At 37.6% G+C, this 26970-nt stretch overlaps 2 protein-coding genes across 2 annotated transcripts in view; one reads left to right on the top strand and one right to left on the bottom strand.

Moving 5' to 3' along the window:
* Nucleotides 1-9461, top strand: part of CNTRL (centriolin) — a 121912-nt gene extending 112451 nt beyond the window's left edge. The window contains exons 39-42 of the mRNA XM_006890749.1: nt 4637-4900; nt 5122-5184; nt 5346-5549; nt 9384-9461. Coding sequence (XP_006890811.1) covers nt 4637-4900; nt 5122-5184; nt 5346-5549; nt 9384-9461 — 609 coding nt within the window. The remainder of the gene's footprint in view (nt 1-4636; nt 4901-5121; nt 5185-5345; nt 5550-9383) is intronic.
* Nucleotides 9462-13107: 3646 nt separating this feature from the next.
* Nucleotides 13108-26970, bottom strand: part of RAB14 (RAB14, member RAS oncogene family) — a 29158-nt gene continuing 15295 nt past the window's right edge. The window contains exons 4-8 of the mRNA XM_006890687.1: nt 23128-23305; nt 21085-21151; nt 14793-14880; nt 14407-14437; nt 13108-13397 (exon numbers count right to left, since the gene is read on the bottom strand). Of these exons, the coding sequence (XP_006890749.1) occupies nt 13220-13397; nt 14407-14437; nt 14793-14880; nt 21085-21151; nt 23128-23305 (542 nt within the window). The 3' untranslated portion in view covers nt 13108-13219. The remainder of the gene's footprint in view (nt 13398-14406; nt 14438-14792; nt 14881-21084; nt 21152-23127; nt 23306-26970) is intronic.

Here is a 26970-nt window from a genome sequence, read left to right as displayed (position 1 = left end):
TGTGTACCGTCAAATTGGATCTGACTGGTACAGGAAGAGATTGTTCCTCCTTCTCCAGCAGAGCATCTGGTTTTTAATGGCATTTTTAAGAGAGTATTATTTTGGGGAAATTGTAAAGAACTGATTAAAAGAATTTAAGTTCCATCTAATTTTTAGTCTTGTTTAGAAATGCACTTTCACAAGAGCATTATATTTCTTCAAAATAGATTTTTAAACATTGTATTATGTAACATGAAACTTGCTATTTTGGCTATTTTAAGTGTGCCATTTAATTCAGTAACATTCATTACATTCACCATGTTGTGCAACTGTCACCTTTTTTAAAGTTTTTATTGTAAGTGGAAATTTACAGAGCAGATTGGTATTCTGGTCAGCCATTCAGACATGTTCTGTTTATGACATTGATTCGAATCCACTTATTAGAAGAGTATCTTCTCCCACCTCTCAGTCGTACTTGCTTCCATTTATCCCTGGGCAATTGCTGCTCTTTGAATTCATACAATTGACTGCTCAGAGGACTGAGAATATGTCTGTAGTGTTGGTGTTCACCACTATATTTAAAAAAAAAAAAAAAACACCAAACCACCTTTATCATCCTAAACAAAAACTAAGCACACCTTAAAAAAATTACTAATAGTCAAAAGGTGGAAACACCTTAAATGCCCATAAACAGACGAATGGATAAATATATAGTACATATATACAATAGAATAGCACGTAGCCAGCAGGAGAAATGATGTCTTGATACATTCTATGGTATGGATGGAACTTAAAGACAGTATGGTAACTGAAATAAGCCAGTTCCAAAAGGACAACTATTGTGCAGCCTAATTTATATAAAAAGACAAGAAATGTCAAATGTAAAGACAAGCAGAAGAGAGAGGTTAATAGTGGGAGAAAAATCAGATTAAGGATAGAATTACCCAGTGGATAATTATAATTACTGTTAATAAAATTTATGTCGATAAAAATTAGAATTAACAAAATTTATGTGATGTTACTTGACAGCACATGACATGATGTTGTGTGTGTTGGGTTGGAATGAACGCATAGCTGACCATCCAGGTTTTTAGAGGCAATAAATTGCATGGGAGGAGACTGTCCATCCTTCTCCCACAGAACAGCTACTGCCAAACTTTCCACAGCAGCTGCTCCTTTTACAGCTTCATCAGCAATAGATGAGCCTTCTGTTTCTCTACATCTCACTAACACAAGCTCTGGTGGCACAGTGCTATATGCTAGGCCAGATGTTTGAAATAACCAGCTACTCCACTGGAGTAACTCCTCCCATGAACATTTGCAGCCTCTGAAATCTGATGGAGGGTTGCTGGGAGCTGAAGTCTACTCTAAGCCCATGGGTTAGTGAGTAGTGGGAATGAGGTAGAGGCATTCTCCCTGATGACTTATATTACATGCCTTCTCATGTGTTTATTTACCCAACTTGTAGAGCTTCTTGGGAGAAAGTGTCTATTTGCCATTTTTGTCCAAAAATTTTTATTAGCATGTCAATGAAAGTTTACAGAACAAATTGATTTTCTGTGCTGCAATTCATATGCATTGTATTTCAGGACAGATTACAATCCCCACATTGTTACCATGCTTGCCACTTCTCTGTGTGTTTTATTTCCATTCATTCTTTCCTATTCCTTCCTACCTTTGGAGATTTCTTCAACTCTCATTGTTAACCCATAGCTAACCCTTCAGCAGGCTTTTTGGGAGGCTGTCACCTGGAGGGAAACTGCCCATCTTTCTCCTGTGGAGCTGCTCACTGGTAGATTCCAATTCCCTGCCCAAGAAGTGCCACCTTTGGGTTAGCAACTCAACTCCCTATAGACAATGCCACCAGAGGCCCCCTGCCCTGCGCAGGTTTAGCCCTGGGCACCTGTTGCCTTTTAATCTTGTGCAGTTGATTGTTCTAAGGAATGCATTCCTCTCTGGCGTTCGTTATACACAACATAGACCTGTCATTTAGCTGAAAGTTGTGTTGTGGGGGTGATTTATATTCCAGGCTTGAAGAGTGTCCAAGGGTTAAAGTCTAGGGGGTTCCATCAGTCTTTATTAAACCAGTAAACATGGTACTTTTTATGGTTTTGAAGTTTGTCCCACATTTCTCTCTCACTCTATAAAAAGCCTTCGATTGTGTCTCAGAGCAGTCAGTCAGTAATGGTAACTAGTTCTTCTGGGTGCTTCTTGGGACATTGAACGTCATTAGCCCCATGAACTAAGTCTGATTTTGTAAATTTCTTTTTGTCTGCTTTTCAACTGGATTGTATCGCTCTCTTGTTTTTAATATATCCTGGACATTAAACCCTTACAGATACATGATTTGTATTTTCTTTCACAGTACTGTTATCACTTCACTTTAATAGTACCCTTTGAAACACAGAAATTTTGTCAAAGACTGAATTCACTATCATACTTTTACTCAGATGACAACATGCTTTAATGGTCTCTCCCCCCCCCCCATGTACAACTTCTTGCACATTCTGTTCATAAGTGCAATATACCAATTTCTTTTTATTGTATGTGTGGACATGTTACTTACATGGATTGTACTTGTGAAGAAAATGGTTCAGTTTTTATTTTGTTGTTTGTGCTTTTGGTGCCATTACTCTTAGTACAATATCTTGACACTTGACCCCTGGTAACCTTTAATAATAGTAAGCCTTCATTCCTGTCCATGAGATACTTTGGCTCCTTTCAGTTTAAATTTATTCCTAAGTATGCTATTACTTTAGTGCTAATGTAAATATATTCACTTTCTTCATTCCCTTTACAGATTGTTCATTACTGGTATATAGAAACTCAACTAATTTTTGTGTTGATCTTGTACCCTACCACTTTGCTGAATTCATTAAGTCTAATAGCTTTCTTGTATAGTCTTTGGGCTTTTCTACATATAAAGTCAAGTCAGCTGCAAATGGAGAGTTTTGTGATTTGGATACCTTTCTTTTTCTTGCCTAAATGCTCTGGCTAGAACCTCCAGGATAATACTAACTGTTGTTACTTGGTGCCACTGAGTCGACTATGACTCACAGCAATCCTGTCACAGCAGTGCTAAAAGTGAGCATCCTTTGTCTTGTTTCTTAAGGCAGAGTTTTCAGTCTTTCACCATGGAATATGGTGTTCAAAATATACTGTTAAAAATCCTCTTCATTTCAAAGGAGCTCTGGTGGCCTAGTGTCAGGAAGCTGCACTGCAATCCCAGAAGTTCATGGTTCAAATCCATCAGATGCTCTGCTGGAGAAGGAGGTTCAATCTCCTCCAGTACCAGTCAGATCTGATTTGATGGTACACACACAAAGATAACAAAATAAATTAAAAAAATTTAAAAAATATTCTCTTAATTTCAACAAGCTTATTATGTTGAGGGTTTTTCCCCCCAAGAAGATAATTCTTAAATACAAAATTTTATCAAATCTAAAAGCAGCTTATGTTGAAACGTTGGTTTTATGCCAGATTCAAGACCCAGGTGCCCAGGCAAGAAAACTTAGTCCAGGGGGAAACTTCTGATAATGCATAATGTGACCAGATAGGAAGCCAGCAAACTGATAGAATCTTTAATCGTGGTGATGCTCTGTTGTCCTCTTAGCCAGTGACCTCTAGGCCAACCCTGAGCTCTTCACAGCTGGGCTGCTGTGGGCCTGCTGCTCTTTGTCCTTGGGACTGTCCATTTGGTGTTCCACGTTATTTGTGTCTCTCCTATCACAAACACATATATTGGTTCAAGTAAAAGCAAACATTTCATTTAGAGGGTCTCAGTCTTTAGTGGCTCTAGACATCTCTGTACACTTTTGTAGGGTCATAGCAGTAGGTATGAGTCTAATGTTTTTGGCTGAGCTCTTTATGGAAAGCCTTTAGGAAACATCTAGACTGCGGCAAAGCTCCAGATTCTTCGCCTATAAAAGCATTTGACCAGATCGTTTCCAAGGACTCAATCTGCATTAACATTTATAATCTCGATCACTTAGGACTTGTTTCCATAAGTGGCCCTTTTCAGTAAATGGCCCTGTGGAAATTTAATTGCTGTAGTTGTCATTTATTGGGTTCCATTAAGTACTTCATATGAATCTCCATTTAGTTCCTGCATGTCTGGGAGGAAGTTATTATCTCTCTGTACACATGAACAATTGCAAAGATAGTTAACTTGCCCTAAGTCTTACTGGACATGTTTACTGGAAATGAAATTGGAATCCATTTCTAACTTCAAAAAGATTGAATTCTAGAGTAATTCTTCTTCAAGAAATACAGTTTAGTTTCCTAAACTGAAGTTACTTATCAAATACCAGTAAAATTATTTACCTTGCAGCTTAAAGATACCGGAATTTTTTAACAATTTCAACTTTTTACACACACCTAAATTAAAAGCATTTTACATTTGTAGTTAGATATGACACATAAAACAGCTCATTTAGGGGAGCTCTGGTGGCCTAGTTGCAAGGAGCTGCAACTACAATCCCAGAGGCGCACGGTTTGAATCCACCAGATGCTCTGCCGGGGAAGGACGGACAATCTCTTCCTGTACCAGTCAGATCTGATTTGACAGTACACTCACACAAAAATAAAAAATAAAAATAAAAAAAAGTACCTAACTTCACCTGGTGAACTTACTAGTTTATTGTCCTCACTCTTTAAGATGGCAAGCCAAAAAGATCTGGAGAGAAGACAAATGGAAATCAGTGAGGCAATGAGAAATCTTAAATCTGAGGTGAAAGATGAAATCAGAACCAGCCTTAAGAATCTCAACCAGTGTCTTCCAGAACTACCAGCAGAACTTGAGGCTATTTTTGAAAGAAATGAAAACTTAAGAGAGTTGGAAAGCTTGAAAGAGAACTTTCCATTTACCATTAATGAAAGACCTTCTGAAGAAAAACGGAACTTTTCCCAAGTTCACATAATGGTAATGGTTTATCTTACTATTCTTTGGACTATACAGAATAATCGTACTGGGTTTTGAAAAATTGGCCCATACCTTCCCTCCAGATCTGTTTTTAAAAAACAAAAAAAAAAGAAAAAAAAAGAAAACAACACAAACCCAAATTTGAGAATGGTGGAATAGGAGGAGGGGAAGACTAGTGGTTACTGCTAGACTCATTCATGTTTGTTTTCCTTCTGAGAAAGGATGAACAGTGGCGTGGGGAAGCCCTCCGAGAGAAGTTGCGTCACCGTGAAGATAGACTCAAGGTTGTCTTTTATAAATTACAGTCCGGCATACTTGGTACATTACAGATAATAAGAAATTTCTTAAATTCTTAATTATTTCAAATGTTAGCAGTGAGAAAGAGGACCATTACTTCTGCTGTATTTCTTTTATGTAAAATCCTCAATCTTGTAATATTTTTCAGGCTCAACTTCGGCACTGTATGTCCAAACAAGCAGAAGTATTAATTAAAGGGAAGCGGCAGACAGAAGGCACTTTACACAGTTTGAGGCGGCAAGTTGATGCTTTAGGCGAGCTGGTCACCAGCACTTCTGTAGATTCCACTTCCTTATCATCCACTCTGTCTCTGGTAGAATCTTCCCTTGCTGAGGACCTTGGACAAAACCAGGTAAGAGAAACCTCTTAACAAGGGTTCTGATATTACACGGAAAGCAGTTGAAAGCACTGTGGTTTGTTTTTGAAAGGAATCCTGGACATAAATGCTATGTTCAAATCTGGAAAATTGGTCTTAGAGACTTAGGTGGGTTTTTTGAGGCCCCACCAAAAAGTGGTCAGTGTTCACTATTTTAGGAGTTAGTATATACCATTGAGCCGATTGGCAGCATCATGATGGATGGTGGAGAGACTGTGATTGTTAACAGCTTTAGTTTGCTTGGCTCCACAGTCAACAGTCTTGGCACCAGAAGCCAGGAAATGAAAAGACATATTGCAATGGGAAAGTCTGTAGTTAGAGACCTCTCTAAAGTCCTGAAGAGCAACAATGTCAGTCTGGGGACTAAGGTGTGCCTGATACATGCCATGGTCTTTGCATTCACTTGCTATGCATCAGAGAGCTGGACAATTACTAGGGAGGATAGGAGAATTGATGCCTTTGAGCTGTGGTGCTGGAGTATTGAATGTACCATGGACTGCTAAGAAAATGAACGGGTTCATCCTGGTGAGGGTTAAACCAGGCTGCTCCTTGGAGTCAAGGATTCTGAAGCTTCGTCTGACATGCTTTGGACATGTTGCAAGGAGGGACCAGTCCTTGGAGAGGGACGTCATGCTTGGGAGGGTGGGTTCAGTGACTTGGGTAATGGGATAGGTATGTCAGCGACAGTGAGATTGACATAGGATAGGGCAGGGGTTAGGGCTGTTGTACATAGGGTCGCTATGAGTCACGGGCGACTCAACAGCATGTAACAACAACAGATACGGTTAAGATCCACTGGTACTGAAGAAGTCCAAGCTGCATGGACAGGGGTGAAACACAAGGCTCTAGGAGTTGATGACGCAGTGCTGAAGGTAGGTGCTCACTCTTCTATGCCAAGAAATGGGGAAGGAAAACAACTTGTCAGTCCACTGGAAGAGATCCATATTGTGTCCATTCGAGAGAAAGGGATCCAACAGAACACAGAAATTAACTTGATATCACATACAAAATCCTGAGGTAATTTTAAAATGGTTGGAGCTGTACACTGAGAGAGTACTGCCAAACATTCAATCTAGATTCAGAAAAGGAAGGAATGCGTATTACGGACTTCAATTTTTACCTGAATGCAGAGAAAATGAGAAATACATTTACCCATTTTATTGAATATGCACATACTATCTCACATACTTTGGACCCGTTATCAGGAAGGACCATTCGCCAGAGGACATCATGCTTGGTGGTAGTGATGAAGAGCCGTCAAGTTGACGACTCATAGCAACCTTATGAACAACAGATCTACACCATGTCCTATCTTTACAATCCTTGATATACTAATTCCTTTGCTATAGCTACTATGTCACGTCTCTCTGGTTGAGGGTCATACTTTCCAAGTATGATGTCCGTTTCCAAGGAATAGTTTCTCCTAACAACATGCCCAAAGTATTTAAGATGAAGCTTCACCATCCTTGCACTCTGGCTGCACTTTTCCCAAGTCATTATCTGTTTGTTTGGCAATCCATGGAACACTGAGCACTGCTCTCCAACACCACAACTCAAAGACATTAGTCATTCATCATCCTTATTCACTGTCCAGCCCTCTGATGCATAAGCAGGTGATTGAAAAGACCATAGCTTGGAGCAGTAAAAAAAAAGACCCTTAATGAGGGACTGAATAATTTAAAAGCGTTGTATGATAGGGTATTATGGTTATCACAAGAGTCCACAATTAAGGGTGCATAGTGGAATGTACTTGGGGCGGTGGGAGGGGTGCGCCGGGGGGGGGGATTGTGTACCAGGGAGGGAGTCTTTTACTTTGAAAGACAGGAGCGAACTGGGGGGCGGGGGGAGAGGGCTGGGCGGTAGAGAAGTGCAGCAATGAATGAATGGAAATCCAAATTCTCTGAAAATGTTCATTAAAATTATTAAAAAAAAGACCCTTAATGAGATGTATTTGGCGCACAACTGAGCAGTGTTGTTCTTTTTATTGTCACTGAGCCATAAGCAGCAAGACAGCACCAAACAACAGGATAAGCTTGGGAACTAGACTCAGAACTGGAGATTGGATTGATGGCAGGGATCTAGTGAAGTCTTATTATGGTTCTCCACTTTCAGATTTCCTTATTTTCTACTTGACCAATATAATGAGCCTACACCTGTGAAACCAATTTGATTCCTAGTTTAGTCAAGATTTTGAGGAAGATGATTGTGCTTGCTGTTAATTCCTCTTAGCCTAAGAACTATAAGAAACAACACAAGAATGTGATACTTAACTGCTCGAGAAGGGAAGAAGGAATGTAGACTAGGCAAGTTGCAGTGGGTTCTTGATGACACGGAGTGATATAAGTCATAGATCAGTAATAATATACAACAGTGTACAGCAATGATCGTATACAATATATATGAATGACTATATAAACAATCTGTGTTTTCTGCTCTATCAACTCAATTCATTGCTGTTGAGTCAGAATGGACTCATAGCTGACCTTCCAGAGAATATAAATCACACAAGAGAATGCCCATCTTTCTCTCAGAGATAGGGGTGGATTTCCAGCCACCAGAAGTACCTCTTTTGGGTTGGCAGCACAACAGGCTAAGGCCTCTCGTGCTCTGGCTTTGTCCATATAGCAACATTATCATGATTAAGCCACAAAAAATATTCCAAGACAACCACTTCTTTAAATATGAATAAAGAGGGTAAGCAACCAAAGTCAAAGAGCTTATTAGCAGCAGAGCCAAGATTTGAATATGGATCCCTAACTTTAAAAGCCAAAACTGTCATGGGGCTCATGACAGGCCTTGACCATTTCATAATTCATCGAATATACAATGCCTATGGACATTTTCCATCTGAAGTTCACTGGGAACTTAATTAGTGTGCTGCCATCTTGTGATGGCTTGTATAAATAAATCTGAAAAAATGAGCCTCATTTCACCGACCAGTAACTTTTGCAACATATTATGTTCCCACTCATTAACTGCATCTTACCATTTCAAAAAAAATTTTTTTAAAAATGTGATTAAATTTTTTTTTTTTTTTTAAAAAAAGGAAATCGAAGTATAAGTAATTCTGTTTGGCAAGGTTTAAGAGAGTACTAAGAGGCACTAGACAATAATTTGTGGGTTTGGGAGAGTAAGATAGCTCAGAGGAGTGGAAAGAATGCACAGTGGGCTTGAAGCTCAGGAGTCAACTCAGGATGGTAGAGTAAAAGCTCAGGTGCTCTAAGGGCAAAGAGATGATGGGGCGGGGGTTTGGGGGTGGTCAGAGGCACAACAGGGAAAAGGTGGAAAGAACGGTTTCAGAAACCAGTTAGCTAAAAGCCTGAACTAAGCTGGAGTTAAGAGTGCCAGTTTTTTGGACTAACATTTTACCCTCCTTTTCAGAGCCCCTTTCACCAGGTTCTACCAGCTTCATCAGAATCACCTGTTACTTATTTACACTGATGCCATTCTCACCTTCCTGCTCACAAGGTACATGCTGCAAAGGGATCTTTAAACTAGCACTTTCAGTTGGACCTATCTTGGGACAATGGTCTCAGAAAAAGAGCTTAAATTTTTCCCAAAGATCATTTTGTAGTAATTCATCAAGTCTTCCAAAACTCTCAAGTAGGTATTTTACTTACTAGCCATCAGTTTTATTTATTTAAAATTTATTTTAAATAAATAAAATTATTTTATTTATTTAAAATGAAAACATTTTTCCAAAGGGATGCTCAAATATGTCTTTTAGTTATTAGCTATCAAGGTTCCTGGTTCATTTAAAACTTGTTTTCACTGCTTTAAATCTTTAATTCTTCCTTTCTACCTTTTTAGGAAAAGACTGGCTCAGTCAGACGTGGAATACTGTCGCATGAATATGACGAAATAAATACCTTCTCCACTACCTCATGAACTTCATAGTTGGTATACAACTTTTCCTAGCAAGATCCAGTGAATTCATATACTGAAACTCCACTGTAGTTTACGTATACCATTAGCACCAAGGTTTTTGTAAATCACTTGTACATATGGAGATAAGTGTTTACAACTTAAACCAGGGTTCTGGGTGACTGAGGTTTTGTTTGGAATGTGTTTTTATTTATAAACAAACTACTGCTTTAAGGTTTGACTCTCTAAACTTGAAAAAATTATTAAGAATATGTACTTAATTTAAACCTTTTATATAGTATCAAGAGTTATTTTTTGATTTTGTTTAAAATCTTATTTTCATATGAAAATAAAAAGCAAAAACCATCTTGGGTCTGTCATCTGACTTTGTATTTCACAGATCAATGTATTATAATGACTTTTAAAATGTTTACCTGAATTGACAGTTTTCCAAGGATTTTCCATGTTCTGTCTGAAGGGTGATATATTATGAACATGGTTTATTTGGCAATACAGGTACTTTTTATTAGCTAAGAAGTATTAAATTTCTTGGTGGAAAACTAGGATCTGTGTAGTAAAGTCAAATTGTGTAGACTTAAAAAAATTTAAACTACTATAATTAGGAGTTTAATGTTATAATTTGTCTTAAAAATAAGGGTAACAACTACTATCACATTTGTACACAACAGTCATTTCCAAGAGTAGAGTATGAAAACTATACATAGAAGATTAGATATTAAGATATTCCCAAGAACTCCTGAGCCACCTTTTATAGCCAATACAGGTTAATGAATTGCTACAATACAGAACAGCACAGAAGTGTAATCTCTCAACACTTAATACAAAACATGACCTATTCACAATTATTTATATCAAGGTTGGTTTTGTGAACCCGGCTCTTTCTCATATCCTGCTATATGAACAGAATAGAAAACAATCATTTCATCTTTCTTTTTTTAAAAAAAAAATCACACTGAACACTACAGGCATATAAACAGAACTTATCTAATCTAAAACTATGGGCTTGCCTATCTAGAGATGTGGTTAACAGCTGAAGCTGCACACCTAGTTTCAAAAGACCCTTTCCAAAACCTTTACTACCCCTAACCAGTAGTACGTGAACAGAAATTAAAAAAAAAAAAAACAACTAAGGAAAAAAAAGAATCTAAGGATACAGCATCAAACCTTTTATTGTCCATGAGGAATATGTGAATACCATCCTAGAATGTCATCTAATGTATAAACAGTACAGAGCACCAACTGCTAATCCAAATGTCCTCCTAAAGAAGCAAGGCCATAAGGAACCTAGAGAAGCAGGCGATTCTGACAAGCAATTTGCTGGCATGGGTTAAAAATAAGAGACCTTTCTTTACATTCTCTCCGAAGTGTACTTCCCCATGCCAGGCTGGCACGTGGATATTACAGTATGACAGTTTGCTCCTCTATGTTTCAGCACCTAAGTTGATTACAGAATTTGACTCCAAGAACAGTCAAGGGAAAACACTTATCGGCCACCAAATGTGCAGATCTCACTGGAAAAAAAAAGTCTGACTGGAAATCTATTACATGACTCAGATACAAGGATAAAATTTTATGGATCATGTGGTTTTACAGGCTACGTATGTCTTTTTTATACAATAAGGACAATTCTGAGATATAAATAAATTCTACTGTAGTTCAGAAAATAATGCAACCAATTTTAATTTAATCTAGATACAGGTACTTTATTTACAAATATTTAGATTAATAGCATTTTGTTACATTAAATGAAGAATACAGCAGTCTGAATAAATCCTTCTGTCACAAAAACATTATGACCCACTATAACTAACTTTGGGAAATCAGGATATTGCACCTAAATAAGCTGCAATCTTTCATTTCTGATTGCTACCCTATATCCCAATGGGTGGTTTGTTTGTTTTGTTTTGTAAATATATACACATACCAGCAGGTCATGGTCCCTGGACAGTTCCTTGTGATGCGACAGTGAAAGCAAAATGGATCACGTTAAGTCTTTAACAGACTATACCAATGTTCTCCAGGATTCTTGTTTTTTACAAAAGCTTAAAGACAAAATAAAGATGAACTCACAAATTAACGGGATTATTTTCTGCACATTCCAGTTTTGGCTTTTATTTCACATTGACTATACAATATTCTGGTACTACCACGTGTTTACAGCCCAGAAAGATGTACTTTTTACTTTAGTGTCCATAAAAAGGGATTCAAATGTGTTTTTTTTTTTTCAAATGTGTATTTTAAACACAGCAGATGGGCTGAGTGCATTTTATAATGTGCTGAGGTTTACCTATTTCAAATAACATCTTAATTCCCAACCTTTGAACCATAAACTCAACAGTAAATAGCAGTTTAAAAAAATCTTGTAAAAGACTGTTTGTCGTCTAAAAAAATTTTTCTTTTAAAATAAGTATTCTTTCCATGACCAAACCACCTAACACAAAGTAACTGCATTTAAGCACAAACACCACCTTTAGAAATGTTCCCTTTCACAAAACAATTTATACTAAATGACCTAAAATAGTCCCTTCATACTATGAATTCAAGAAATAATTTTACTGAAGTGTAAAAAATACACAATTTAAAATCCCTTAACAGCAGACCTGTGGTTCTGGCTGTCAGGATAAGAATCTGACCATTCCAAAAAGATAAATGTATAAAAGCTTAAAATGTGCAATAATAAACCCAGCCTTTCTTTTTCTATACAGTAAGGCAAGAAATGTAGCCTATAATGCAAAATGTTTCAAAAAAGAGAAAAGCAGGTTAGCACATTGTCAATTGCACAAGAACAATTAAGAAAAGTCAGCAGGTAAGCCACAGTGCAAAGATGGAACAGAATCTGCTAGTGTTAATCCTCTCATTCTAGGAGCATAATCTCTCTCACTTCTGGCATAATGTCCCCAAACACTGCCAGCACCAAGAAGTGGAGCCAGTACTGTGAACTGCAGTTGTTGTCTTTCTCCTTTTGGGAAATGGAAGGGAGTAACATGGTCACATACAGGTCATACTGTACAAACTGGTACTTTATACTGTTCCAATGCCAGTAATCAATTTATTTTCTTCATTAAAATAATATACACAGAATGTATTGTTAGTTCCTTCAAATTTTATACATATTTACTTTCTGTTAAAGAAAAAGGATAAAATGATGTAAAAAAAGCTATTAATTAAGCACAAGAGAAAAAATAAATGGATATTTTCCCTATACAAAGCTAAGACAAGCAAACCTCAAGAAAAATGCCACCCACACAACAGGGAATTTGTCCAACAGATAACAAAATAAAGCGGTACAGAGCCCCTTCTCTACCATCAAAAGTCAGTTCACAGCAATAAACCTATTGATTACGACAGACATACTTAAACAGTTAAAAACGAGGAGAAAGGCCTAGGAAAATAAACCGTACAATGAGACAAAGCCTTGTTGGTGGGGGAGGGTGTTGGTAAAAATCATGAAGTCCAGCATCAGTGCTCAGTTTAAATCATGTATTGGTGACATACCTATCACAAGGACAATTGGGGGGAAAAAGTCTAGATTTACCATGCAGGAGAGATTTTTAACTCTACTTGCCTTTGATAACCTGATTACATCTAGTTGTTGAGCAGTTTAGTATTTGTGTTAAACTGTTTTTACAAGAGTTTTTTTTTTGTTTTGTTTTTTTTAATTAAACCCAGTAAGATGTACAGAAGACAATGAGGCAGTAAAAAGTACTGCTTCCAACAGACATAGGTGAAAGGTCAAATGAGGGGCCATGACAAAGAGGTCACTAGCAGCCACAGCCTTCTCTCTGGGGCTGGGGTTCACTGGTTAGCCGGCCTCCTTGTGGGGCTGAGGGTTTGTGTTGTACACCAGACTCAGCAGCATTCAGATCCAGGCTTCCATCCTGAATATTCTGATAGATTTTCTTGGCAGCCTCGAGAAACGCATCTTCTACGTTCTCTCCCCTAAGAGGCAATTAACAACTTTAATCAAGAACCACAACTTTCTACAAAAGGTAAGACATTATACACTGACCTTTTGCTAACCTTTAGTCAACTGTCATGATGTCTTCAATTTAGCCACTGTCATCTAATAAGAGATTACCAGAAGACTAAGAGAACAAATGGGAAAATATTTTCTGTGGAAAGCATATATAAATGACACCAATGGCTGCAACTATAAACCCTTATTAGATAACAGAACATGTTCTAATTATTAAAATGCTATCAAGTAAGGTAGAACATGACCAACAAGATAGGCCACTTGTGATCACAGAGTACTTCAAATTGAAGCTCTCCAAATAATACAGAACATGATTCCGTAATTTATATGGTCTGCTTAGCCACACATGAACAAAACCACTTTTAATCACACAGTGATGCTATATTATATCCAAGCTTAGTCATGTTCACATTTCAGTTCCTTTAGAACAACACAGGGCTAAATAATAAGGGATTAGCCTCTCCTCACCAATTGCAAGAAATTTTTGGCTTAGTTAAGGAATGAATAACAATGGTAAGAATCCTAGGCATTAACATGGATATAAGAAAGCAACTGGAAAATGTTATACTTCTGATTATTCTTAAAACTTGGAGTATTAAGTTAAAATCAGAAGTATCATATAAACAACTAAGCTTGGGTCTGAGACACCAAATAAGTTCAACCTCAGTTGTGAAAGTCAAACACTAATGAAATGCAAACAATGTTTTATTTTATTAACCTGGGTCATCAGTGAGTATAAAATCAAGGTACAAACTTATATAATGAAAACTGCTACTTTGAAATTTGAGATAGGAAGACATGCAATGTCTACTTACTAGTCTCCACATGAGCACAACACATTTAAAACAGAAATTGCTTATTCTAGGGAGTTTTTTACAAGACTTTGAAAAAACTTTTTCATATGAAAGGTTCTCTTTTATTTAAGAAACTTCACTATCTTACTAAAACAATCTACATCTTAGCCAAACTTACGTTTTTGCACTTGCTTCAAGGAATAATAAACCTAAAAATAAAATTTACATTGTGATTAGAACATTTCAAGTTACCTAACAAGGACATTCTCTTCAGTAACATCTCAATAAATGCTTTACATCAGACATCTCAATAAAAGTTTCTCATCAGCTTCTGGTACACCTATTATGGTATTTAATGAGTATGTGAGTTTGAGATGGAGGGAATCTATATTTCTCATTAAATACTTGTAGCTCCTCATAGGAAGCTCAACTAGAAATACTGTAAATTCTGTTAATTTCCTTATTCTTGAGATTTCTGTGCAATATGCATTTTTTAAAAAGAGCCAATCTGCAATATCCTAATCCCACCTTTCTTTAGAAATTCACATCTTAAAAGAAACCTACCATTTTCTTCTGCAAACTGTTTGGCTTCTTCATATGTAACATCTCTCTGTGCCTCCAAGTCTGCTTTATTTCCTATGAGAATTATTACCTATTTTGTGACAAAAAAAAGTCTTAAAAGCAATCCTGTAAAATAACTATGCATATTCTTTAATCTAAAAATGATCATTGGAAAAAATATATAAACCTAAAAAGGAAACCAAGTGGTAATATCATATGAAAGTGAAGTGTACATAGCTTGAGAAGATAAAGTCACTAAAGAGTAAACAATAAAGGAGGACTTAATGGTAACAACAGCAAAAAACAACCAAAGAAGCACGTGTGGTTATATTATTTACGTATATAAACACATATGTGTACAGGTCAAGTGTATACTATGTACACACATCTATGTGACTATATGCATATGTTGTTGTTGACTGCTGTCAAGTTGAGCACAACTCATAGCGACCCTATGAACAAAAAGCCTCAAGTCTTTCTATAATTATCGTCATTTATCAAAGTTCACACTTTCCAAAGGCATGTTGTTTAGGAAGTGGATGCCACTCTTGGATATATATATTGTTGTGTTGTTGTTTGGTGTCATCGAGTCGTAGACGACTCATAGCGACCCTATGAATGAACGGCCTGAGCACTGGCGTGTGTGTGTGTGTGTGTGTGTGTGTGTGTGTGTATGTGTGCCTTATTACAATATACGTTCTTATTAAAAAAATAACCAACAACCCACAGGAGGCAGTTACAGACACCACTTCCTCCTCTTGGGATTAGATTTCAAAAACTCAAGAAAACTCAGAGTCTCTTGGAACATTCCATACAACTGTCATATTTCACAAAGTTATGTTGTTCTACATCCCAGTGTGCAGAGTCTCAAAACCTTGCCATCAGTCATCTACGATATGAACACTGGCCTTTATTCAGCCAGAGTTAAGAGAGAAAGGAAGAAACCAAAGACTCAAAGAGGCAGCTAGCTTACAAAAACCACAGCCTCACTACCTTAAAGACCAGGCACTACCGACTAGTCTAATCAGGACCAAAACATATTATGGATCCTGATGTGGAAATTCAAAAGCAAACACACAAGAAAATCCCAGACTTAACTCCCCAAGATGATCAATGCCCTAAGGTACTCTTCAAACCTTGAACTGAAACTAACAGAGGTCACGTTATAGCTAAATAACAAAAAGAATGAATTGCCAATAAAAAATGAGTAAGAACATGAGCAGATACATTACCAAAGATAAAGTTAATAAACACATGAGAAGTCCATGAGCATTAGCCATTAGCTGTAAATCTATAATGAGATCTGATCTGATCCCATAAATAATAATGATCAAAATGAAAAAAAAAAATGCCCTGAAAACAATAAAAGCTGATGAGGTTGTGGGAAGACTGGAACTCATATGCTGCTCTTGGTGAAGCTGTAAAATCATACAATCACTATGGAAGACAATATGGTGCCTTTCAAAAAGCTCGACGACTCAACTCATCCCAATCAAGTTGATTCTGAACCACAGAAATCTCCATCAAGTCTCCAAGGCTGTAAATCCTAACCAGACAACGTCTCATCTTTTTCAATTGGAGCTTCTCCTGAATTTGAACCACTGGAGACATGCAGCATTTTGGTTAGCAGTGCAACCAGACAACACAGACAATCCAAATTCCATAAAAGCTGCTCTTTTGTGCCAGTTAGTTAGAAGTGACTTGTAGCTAACCCTCCAGCAAGTTTTCAGAAGCTGTAAATTACACAAGAGGAAGTTCCATCTTTCTCCCTTAGAGCAGATGTATTCCAACTGCCTGCTTTAGGGTTGGCAAGGAGCTCCTTACTTGTTAAGACCATCTAAGCTTCTGCCATAAAAGCTAAAAGTAGAAATATGATTATTATCTAGCACTATATCCAAGAGAAAAAGTGACAGAGACATACATCCAGGTTGGCTGCATCAATATTCATAGAAACAAAAAGGATATAGGAATAACCTAAGTACTCATCCACAGATAAATAAACAAAATGTATACAATGGAATACTAGGCAATAATGAATAACAGTCTAAGTCAGTGAAACATAAGATAAATTTGGAGTGAATTTAAGTCAATCACAAAAGGACAAAAATACACAGAAGCTACATTCTTTGGTGGCAACTAGGTATGTAGGGGAGAAGAATCACTAGTTAACAGACACATGTTCACTCTGATGAAAGGAAAGAGGACACAATATGGGGGAGGTTAGCACAATGTGATCAAGGTCAACAACACTAACAGGTATGCAAAAATAAAGGGCAACTGCAGTAAATGCCACAACATACACAACGTTGCAACAGTAATTACAACCAAAAATTTATGCATGATTATATGTATGCCAGGTAAGTTAAGGAGAACATATGGAGGAGCATGCGTGTACACACACAAGTAGTTATGGGCATCTGTGGGAAAACTGGTGGCACAGTCTGTAGCGAGTTTGCTAATCCAAATGCTGTTAAAGTCTCTAACAGTTCAAATCCACCAGCTGTTCTGTGGGAGAAAAATGGCCAGTATTCTCCCACTGCAATTTACAGCCTTGGAAAAATCAATGTAGGTTCACTAGAGATTGGAACAGGAATCACAGCAGTAAGCATTGAGCCGTGGGCATCCAAACATACATATTTTTATGTACTGCATGTATTCATATATAAAGAGAAGAAGGGGAGCATGAGGAGGCACACACAGTTATGTAAACTTCTTAGACATCCAACCACATCAGGGAGCTCAAACAATAGGTACAAAAGCTAAAGACCAGTCTTTAGGGAAATCTAAGTCAACTGGCACATAACAGTTTAACAAGATAATGTTCTATATCCTGGTTGTTGAGTACTGTTTGGGGTCTTAAAAGCTTGTGAATCAATCATCTAAGAAGAAAAATATTAGTTTCTGTCTGTCTGGAACAAAAAAAGAGTGAAGGAAACCAGATTCACGGAAGCAGAGGACTTAATGGTCTACACAAAGACTCTAGGCCTGAATCCAGAACAACAGTACACAATTACCAGTACCAGCCCCTCTGACCAGGCACAAAAGGTGTGACTTAAAATAGGAAAAAACTAAACTTAAAAAAAAACAATGCTCACAATGATAAAGGCAATCAAATTTACTGGACTGATGAAAATACTGAAGGTATTCCCTAGGACAATCTTTTAACCTGGAACTCCCAATGATCACCTTTCAGACAAATAGATGGGCTATGAAATAAAAACGAATACTCCAGTGGAATGTGCCTAAGAACAATCAACTCACAATACTAAAAAGGCAGTATCTACCTAAAAGCAAAGATAAGATTGCAAGATAAGGCAAAGAAAATGGAGGGACTGGAAACAAAGGAGGCAAGGTGGAAAATGGCAGTCTGGCAATCCATGGCCTAGGCTAAAATTTATTTATTTGAATAATTTAAATAATTATTTCTTTGAATAAAACTACTAAGCATCCATGAACAATATCCTGAAATGAAATGAAAAATGCTGTGCGGGACTAATATCAGGGTTGGTGGGATACTAAGAAAAGAGGGAGTAAATAATGTATACTGCATTGAAACAGACGAGGGAGAGAACTGTTTAGGAGCAATACATGATTAGGTACTATTGTCATGACAAGAGTCCACAATGAAAACTGCACAGTGGAGTGGACAGGGGGGATAGGAGTAGGGGATTATATAACAATGAAAGAATTTTTTTAACTTTTCAAAGAGAAAAGCAAACTGGGGGAAGGGTGAGCAGGGAGAAAAGTGCAACAAGGAATGAATGGAAATCCAAAGTCTCTGTAAACTTTCATTAAAATAAATTTAAAAAGGAAGAATGGTGTGTACATGGGCATGCCTTTGAGGACAAAGTCTGTGCCATCTTAACCAAACTTTCAAAAGGTTCTAGGACACTTAAAGAAAAAAAGTAAAGGCCACTAGGTTCAACTCCTTCAGGCTATGAAAGGAAAGGCTACATATGTCAAGACAAAGATTCTCACCACCGGACCAACTGGCAGCATCAGGATGGATGGTGAAGAGATTGAGATTGTATACAGCTTTAGTTTGCTTGGCTCCACAGTCAACAGTCTTGGCACCAGCAGCCAGGAAATTAAAAGGTGCATTGCCATGGGAAAGTCAGCTGTTAGGGACCTCTCCAAAGTACTGAAGAGCAATGGTGTCTCTCTGGAGACTAAGGTGCGTCTGATACAGGCCATGGTCTTCGCAATCACTTGTTATGCATCAGAGAGTTGGACAATGACCAAGGAGGATAGAAGGAGAATTGATGCCTTTGAGCTGTGGTGCTGGAGAAGAGTATTGAGAATACCAAGGACTGCTAGGAAAACAAACAGATTTGTCCTGGAAAGGGTTAAACCGGGTGGCTCCTTGGAGGCAAGGATTCTGAGGCTCCATCTAACATACTTTGGACATGTTGTGAGGAGAGACTGGTCCTTGGAGAGGTACATCATGCCTGGGAGGGTGGAGGGACAGCGCAGGGGAAGGCCCTCTATGAGGTGGATTGATTCAGTGACTGGGATAATTGGGATGGGAGTGTCAAAGACAGTGCGACTGGCACAGGACAGAGCGGAGTTTAGGGCTGTTGTACATAGGGTCGCTATGAGTCGCAAGTGACTCGACAGCACATAACAACAAAAACATATGAAGAAATAAAGTGCAAAAAAGGGAGACTTGCCAAAGATCGTTGTCAATCAGGACACTACCACTGCTATTCTCTGACAAAACCCAATCTCACTACTGACGCTATTTAGTGAACCAGATTCCCATTAGGTACTGAAAGTACAAAGAGTTAAGTGTGATATAAATTTTGTTTCTGAGCAGTATTCAGTCACAGCTCAGTGCCTTTATTTATGCTGGTCCTCAAATACCCTCAACAACACCTACCAAAACTTTACTTACCTCAAGTCCCAACTCAAATGTCACCTCATCTATAAAGTTGTTTTCCTCAACTTGTACTGCTTTCCCAAGACTCCTTAAGCGCTTCAATAGTCATTCTATTTCTGACTCAATTCAATCTATTTTGAAGTCCAGTTATTTGTCCTCTCCCTGGTAGACTGTCAGTTCTTAAGGGTCAAGAACTCATATTCATGTCTGTAAACTGTAGTGTACCACGGTAACTGTCCTTTAAGATCACAGTATCTCCTAAATCTGGTTAAGATGCTATTATGGTTGGACAGTACTCTCCAGAAACAATGTTTAAACCTAACCTCTATCAACAATGATGTTAGTTTAGGACTAATGAATATCCCATAGACTGACAAAACAGTTATGTCTTGGAGAAGGTGAAGCCAGAGCGCTACTTGGAGGCAAGGAAGGCAAAGTTCTGTCTCACACACTTTGAGTGTGTTGCTAGGAGAGGTTATTCCTTGGGGAAGGACATCATGTTTGGAAATGTGGAAAGATAGAGAAGGAGAGCAAGACTTAGTCAGGTGTACTGACATAGTGACTGTAGCTATGGGCTCTAGTGTATCAGATACTGTGAAGTTGACACAAGATAGGGTCGCTATGAGTCACACTCAATTCAACAGCAGTTAACAATCCCTAGTACTTATGAATGTAAACTTATTTAGAAGTTGTGTCTCTACAGATGTAATACATTAACAAGTGGTCTTACCACTTGTCTAATTCAATAAAAAAAAAATACAAAAAGAAAAAAGAGAAGACAGCCATGTGAATATGGAGGCAGAAACTCAAGTATTCCATATTTCAAAGAATGCCCGGGGAAGACTAGAATCTTATAAACAGAACAAAAGGTCTTCTATAAGAACCATTAGAGGGAGCATGTTTCTGCCAAAACCTGAGTTCTAACCTCCAAAGCTGTGGATGTTTTTCCATTCCTTTAAATCACCACTGAAAAAACTAATACAGAAACTAATTTTTGTAAACACAGACTCACCATTAAGGAATTTTTTTACTGAGGTTTATTATAAATTCTCATGCAATTATAAAAATATAATTCAGAAATATGTTGCCTAGTTATCCCCAATGGTAACATTTGTGACATATCTTTTTAAAAAATTATAATTTCAGGTTTCAGTTTCTGCTTAATGTGAGACTGCCAGTTCATGTATAACTTTTTTTTTTAACCATAAACATGAAAACAACCCAGTAAGTTTTTTAAAAACTAAAACTGGGGAAACTAGAGCTAAAAAAACCAAAAAATACAGTTTGCTTCAATTAATCTTAAGAATAAAAATTCTCTCATTCTTAACATTCAAACACAAAAAATGCCATCACCAAAAGTTTTCCTTTATTACTTAAGATTATAAATTTTACATAATACAAATGTCATCAACTTACAGTATTTGGATTGGTGAGATTCCTTGCATCTGTCAACCAGCTGCTTAAATGGTTATATGTACTTCTTCTGCAAAAATTAAAGTTAAAAGCAGTTGTTTCAAGTAAGTGCCATTTAAATACATACATATATATATTTTAAGTGACTTCAATAAATTCTCTCTCTCCCTATATATATTTTTTTCTTTTACACTTTATGCAAGAGATCCAAAAAAGTTAGTATTTCTACTTTGACTAGATTGTTACTCAAAGAACTGTTGTTAAATGCCATTACATACTTATTAATAAAAATTTTAGATAAATATATATTTTTCCAGTAAGTAATTCAATCACAACTTCACAACTTGTACATGTCATGGATAACCTATATGAAATAAATGCACATTTATAAACATATCAATAAACAAGCAATACAGTAAATGGAGAATAAGTCTAAACCGAGAATTTTCTATTTTAACTCCAACTAAAATTATTTTATAAAACTAAATTACCATCTACAACAATGAATGGAAATCCAAAGCCTCTGTAAATTTTCACTGAAATTAATAACAAATTTAAATTTAAAAAAAAAAGAATTAAGTTAGAGTAAGGATGGCAATGGATTTATTTATAACTGCTCAAGCTAATAACACTATATCGTGGCATGGAGGAGGAATAGTGGAAATGTATCCACATTTACAACATTCCTCTTACCAAAACCATTTATGGAAAATAGGTACTGCATTGGAACATGTATCTCTGGATTGGAAATGATGATATTGTTAATACTTCTAGCCTTAAGCTTAAAAGAGTACAATGTTCAAAATTATTTGTTATACATTTGCTTAAATTTTTCCCTCTTTTAACAACTGGGATCTAGAGGGAAGAGAAAAGACCAGAGAATGGCCAAAATTATTGGGGCAGCTATTGCTGCCAGTTTAGGGCCTGTGTCAGGAAAAGGAAGTCTTACTCATATACAGTGCCACCCAAAGGTAATTAAGGAGGTGAGAATTGCTTCCACTGTGGAAAGCTGGGCCACTTCAGTAGACAGTGTCACAGACGAGAGCCACAGATAGGCAAGGGAGTAGAGAGGAAGCTCCCAGTCACTTGCTTTAAGTGTGGATTTGAAGGACACAAGGCCAAGGGTAGCCCACATCAGGTCCTTTTGGCTGACAGGACTGAAAGGCCCCAGCTCCCAGCTGAAAGCAAAGGAGGACACTTCAACGATTCAGATCCTCCCAGAAGAGCCATGGGTGAGCATTAACATTACTGGTAAGTATATTCATTTTCTCCTGGACACAAGAGCCTATTATTTAGTCCTAAAAGCCTTCTGCGGTCCCAACTCTTCTCACTATTTCTTAGATGTTGGAATTGACGGAAAACCTCATAAGCAGTTTCCTACTTCACCTCTGCCTTGTATGTGGACTTCTGAGCAATAAAACAACCCAGTGGTAGATGGAATTTGATCCAGGACTTAAGAACAATAAATGACATAGTTGAGCCTCTACATCTTGTGGTTCCTAACCTTTATACTATAACAGACAAAGTGCTAGTCAATACGCCTTTTATTTTAAGAACTACCTTCCCTCTGTAACTTGATTTGTGCCACTGTTAGAACCTCTACTTGGAAAACTATTGCTTTTAATTTTTGACTCATGTACTTTTAACTTGTTAAATTTGTGTCTTCTAGGCTGCAACAGTTCCATGATGCATCTTCAAGGATATGAAAAGAACAAAATTCAATATAATTCTGCTTTTTGGCCTCCACATCTATAAATTGTCAATCTTAATTGTTACCGTATTCTTCCATTTGTCCTACTCACCATCTTATAAAGTTTTCTTTAGCTTTTATGCTTTATACAACAATATAGAGAATAAATTATAAAACACAAATAATTTCATATATAAGCTTTATTTAGCAATTTAGAAAAGAAACTGTAAAACTAAAATAATTTCATACACAGTCTTATAAGCCAAAGAATGCCTGAACCAATAAAGGAGAAACCACATTATTGCCCAAAGATTTCTTTTTGTAAGTTTGAAGCAGAAGATTATTCTGTCTCTTACCTAGTGATATCATAGACCATGAGTGCTCCTGCAGCACCTCTGTAGTAACTTCGTGTAACAGCCCTAAACCGCTCCTGGCCTGCTGTATCCCAAATCTGCAGTTTAATCTTTTGGCCACTAACTTCAATTATTCTTGTACCAAATTCAACACCAATTGTGTGAGGACAATCAGCCATAACTGTAAGGAAGGAAAAAAAATATATCAATTTTCAGGAAATTTCACATTAAGGTAAGTTAGGGACAAAATCAAATTAATTTCAAATCAACAAGTCAAGTAAGCCAAATGACATTAACTCTTATAGTCTATAAATACACTGAAAAACTACCAAAAACAGAGAAAGTGAAATGTGACTGGACTAGAAAAGGGGTCAGCAAATGTTTGTAAAGAGTCAGAGCTTTGCCAGATTTGAAGCTGTATTGTCTTTGTCAAAATCATTTAACTCCAGAGCAACTGCAGGTAATATGCAAAATGAACAGTTTTGTTCCAGTAAATTGTATTTACAAAAACAGGCAGTGGCTGGATGTTATCCACCAACCATAGTTTGCTGACTCCTAAACTAGAAGAATTTAAATAAAGACTTGAATAATGCCAACATGCAGTCTTTGGACTCGAACTGTGTATAACAAAGCAATCAACAGCTCCAGGATTCTACTAAAAGTTGTTAGTCAAACAAATTTTTCATCCTGGAAAATGAAATCAAGGATATCATCATATTTAATATATTAACAATTGTCCATTGACAAATCATAGATGTCTAGTCCAAATAGGAAGGGACTGAGTGACACAATGGTCAAAACACTTGGCTGTGAATCAAATAGTTTGAGCCCAGGAGTTAGTCTGTGAGAGAAAAGACCTGCAATCTGTTCCTGTAAAGATTACAGAATAGAAAACCCTAAGAGGCAGTTCTACTTTGCTCTGTAAAGTTGATATAAACTGGAAATGATTTGAAAGCAAGCAGTAGCAACAACAGAACAGCAGGACAAATATAGTAATATTTTCTTAAATTTTTGTGGTATGAAACACAGAAATACCACAAAAACAAATTTTATAACTACTTCAAAATTTTTTAATTATAGTAAAAATTTTTTTTAAAAATTTAAAACCCAACAAATTAGCTGCTGGAAGAGAAGGGAAGCTAGATTAATAGAAAGAAGAAAATTGACAAGAATGCTGACAAACTGAAAAATCTAACTAGTGTCACTGAATAATACACATGCTGTAAAGTGCCCTTGAGTCGACTATGACTCAGTGACCCTATGAGCAACAGATCTCAACATGTATGTACAGAAAACGTTATACGGGAACCTAAAGTGCTGTGTAATCTTTACCAAAAGACACAATAAAACATAGTGAGGAAATGGGAGGGAAAACAATCTATCACTCCCAATTGAGACTCGAGGTCTGCAGCCACATGAATGATTCCAGGTAAGATAGGAAGAAGAACAGGTAAGCGGAGTCCTGCCCCATTTGTCAAACTGTGAGTAAATAAATGGCTGTTATTCTAAGCCACTGAAACAAAAAAAGAAAAATTCAGTTGCTATTAGTCTCTAACTCTTAGTACTCCACATATTTGTTGTGATCTTCTCAGAAATAGACAGTTAAGCCTTTCTTCCAAGGTATCTTTGAGAGATAAACTACCAACTTCCAGCTAAATATCCCAGTGCTTAATTGTTTGTTTTCACCACCCAGCCAACTCCATATTTAGCGTTAACAACAATATAAAACAAACTGGTCACTAGGGTCCTCTACAAAACTGAGCTGTGTTCTGAATCTTAATCACATTGGTCGTGAATGCGTACAGAAACATTTTCACAGTATGTAATTTTGTTATTAAAATCCACATAACCTCCTTCCTTATAAGTTCTATGTGTCCTATAAGTGAAAAACATGGTCATTATTTCAAATCTTCTATTATGGATTGATAGAGCTCTGGTGACCTAGAAGCTGCACTACCAACCTAAAGGCAGGCAGTTTGAATCCATAAGCTGCAGGAAAAGGATGGTAATGTCCTATGCAATGTATAGCCTTTGAAAAGCTGCTGGAAATTCAGCTATGAGTCTGTTGCTACTCACACCTAACAACTGTAGACTGGCACAATGCCTGTACCAGTGGATTCAAACAAAGCAGCAATTAGGAGGATGGTGCAGTATTTCCTTCTATCATCCCTTAGGAACATTATGAGTCACAGGTAACTTGACAGTACCCTAATGATAACAATTTAGCTAAGATATGATATTTATAGCAATTTTCCCCTAGAAATGGGATTTCTATGACGGAAATTTATAGAATAAAATGAGAGTATTTAAATATGAAAATGTCACTGTTGTGCCAAATCAGAACTAACTCATAGTGGACCCTCCAGCAGGTTTTCAGAGGCAGGAAATCAAATAGAAGGAAATCGCCCATTGTTCTTCTATGGAGCAGCAGGAGAATTTAAACTGTGTGCCTAAAAGTTGCTTTTATGTGCTGTCGAGTCGCTTGCGATTCATAGTGACCTTATGAACAACAGCTCTAAACTCTGCTCTGTCCTGTGCCAATTTCACTGTCTCCAAGACACTCATCCCATCCCGACTGCCCCAGTCACCGAATCAATCCACCTCCCAGAGGGCCTTCCCCTCTTGTGCCTGCCCTCCACCCTCCCAAGCATGATGTCCTTCTCTAAGGACCAGTCCCTCCTTACAACATGACCAAAGTATGTCAGAGGAAGTTTCAGAATCCTTGCCTCCAAGGAGCAGCCCGGTTTAACCCTCTCCAGAATGAATGTTTGTTTTCTTAGCAATCCATGGTACCCTCAGCACTCTTCTCCAACACCAAAGCTCAAAAGCATCAATTCTCCTTCTATCCACCCTAGTCATTGTCCAGCTCTCTGATGCATAAGTGACTGCAAAGACCATGGCCTGTACCAGATACACCCTAGTCTCCAGAGACACACCACTGCTCTTTAGTACTTTAGAGAGGTCCCTAAGAGCAGACTTTCCCATCGCAATGTCTTTTAATTTCCTGGCTGCTGGTGCTAAGAGTGTTGATAGTGGAGCCAAGCAGACTAAAGCTGTGAACAATCTCAATCTCTTCACCATTCATCCTGATGCGGCCAAATGGTCCAGTGGTGAGAATCTTTGTCTTCTTGACATTGAGCCTCAGTCCACATTAAAGGATGCAGTCCTTGACCCTCAGCAGCAAGTGCTTCAGGTCCTCCTCAGTCTCAGCAAGCAGGGTTGTGTCATCTGCTTAGCACAGATGTTGATAGATCTTCCACCAATCCTGATACTGCATTTCTCCTCATAGACCCCAGCCTCCCGGATGATCTGTTCTGCATAGAGGTTGAAAAGGTGTGGAGACAGGACACATCCCTGGCATATGCCCTTCACAATTTTGAACCATGCAGTGTTTCCTTGCTCTGTTCTGACGACTGCCTCTTGGTCCAAGTGTAAGTTTAGCATTAGAATGATCAAGTGTTCTGGGATTCCCATTCTTCTCAGAGTCAGCCACAGTTTGTTATGGTCCACAAAGTCAAACGCCTTTGCATAACCAATGAAGCACAGATAGACATTCCTCTGGTACTCCCAGCTTTCAGCCAAGATCCATCTAACATTAGCTACAATATCCCCTAGTACCACGAGCCCTTCTAAATCCAGCCTGGACTTCTGGCAGTTCCCTGCTGATGTGCTGTTCCAGTCGTTTTGGGATAATCTTCAGTAGAATCTTGCTTGCATGTGAGAAATCAGTGAGATTGTTCTATAGTTTCCACACTGTTGGGTCACCTTTCTTTAGGATGGGAACACATATAGATCTCTTCCAGTCAGTTGGCCAAGTGGTTGTTCTCCAGATTTCTTGGCACAACT

This window comes from Elephantulus edwardii, unplaced genomic scaffold (genome assembly GCF_000299155.1).
Source record: "Elephantulus edwardii isolate Elephantulus edwardi_28Jun2011 unplaced genomic scaffold, EleEdw1.0 scaffold00092, whole genome shotgun sequence".
NCBI classification, from domain to species: domain Eukaryota; kingdom Metazoa; phylum Chordata; class Mammalia; order Macroscelidea; family Macroscelididae; genus Elephantulus; species Elephantulus edwardii.
Note: the sequence above shows the minus strand (reverse complement) of the source record. Positions and strands in the feature narration are given on the sequence as shown.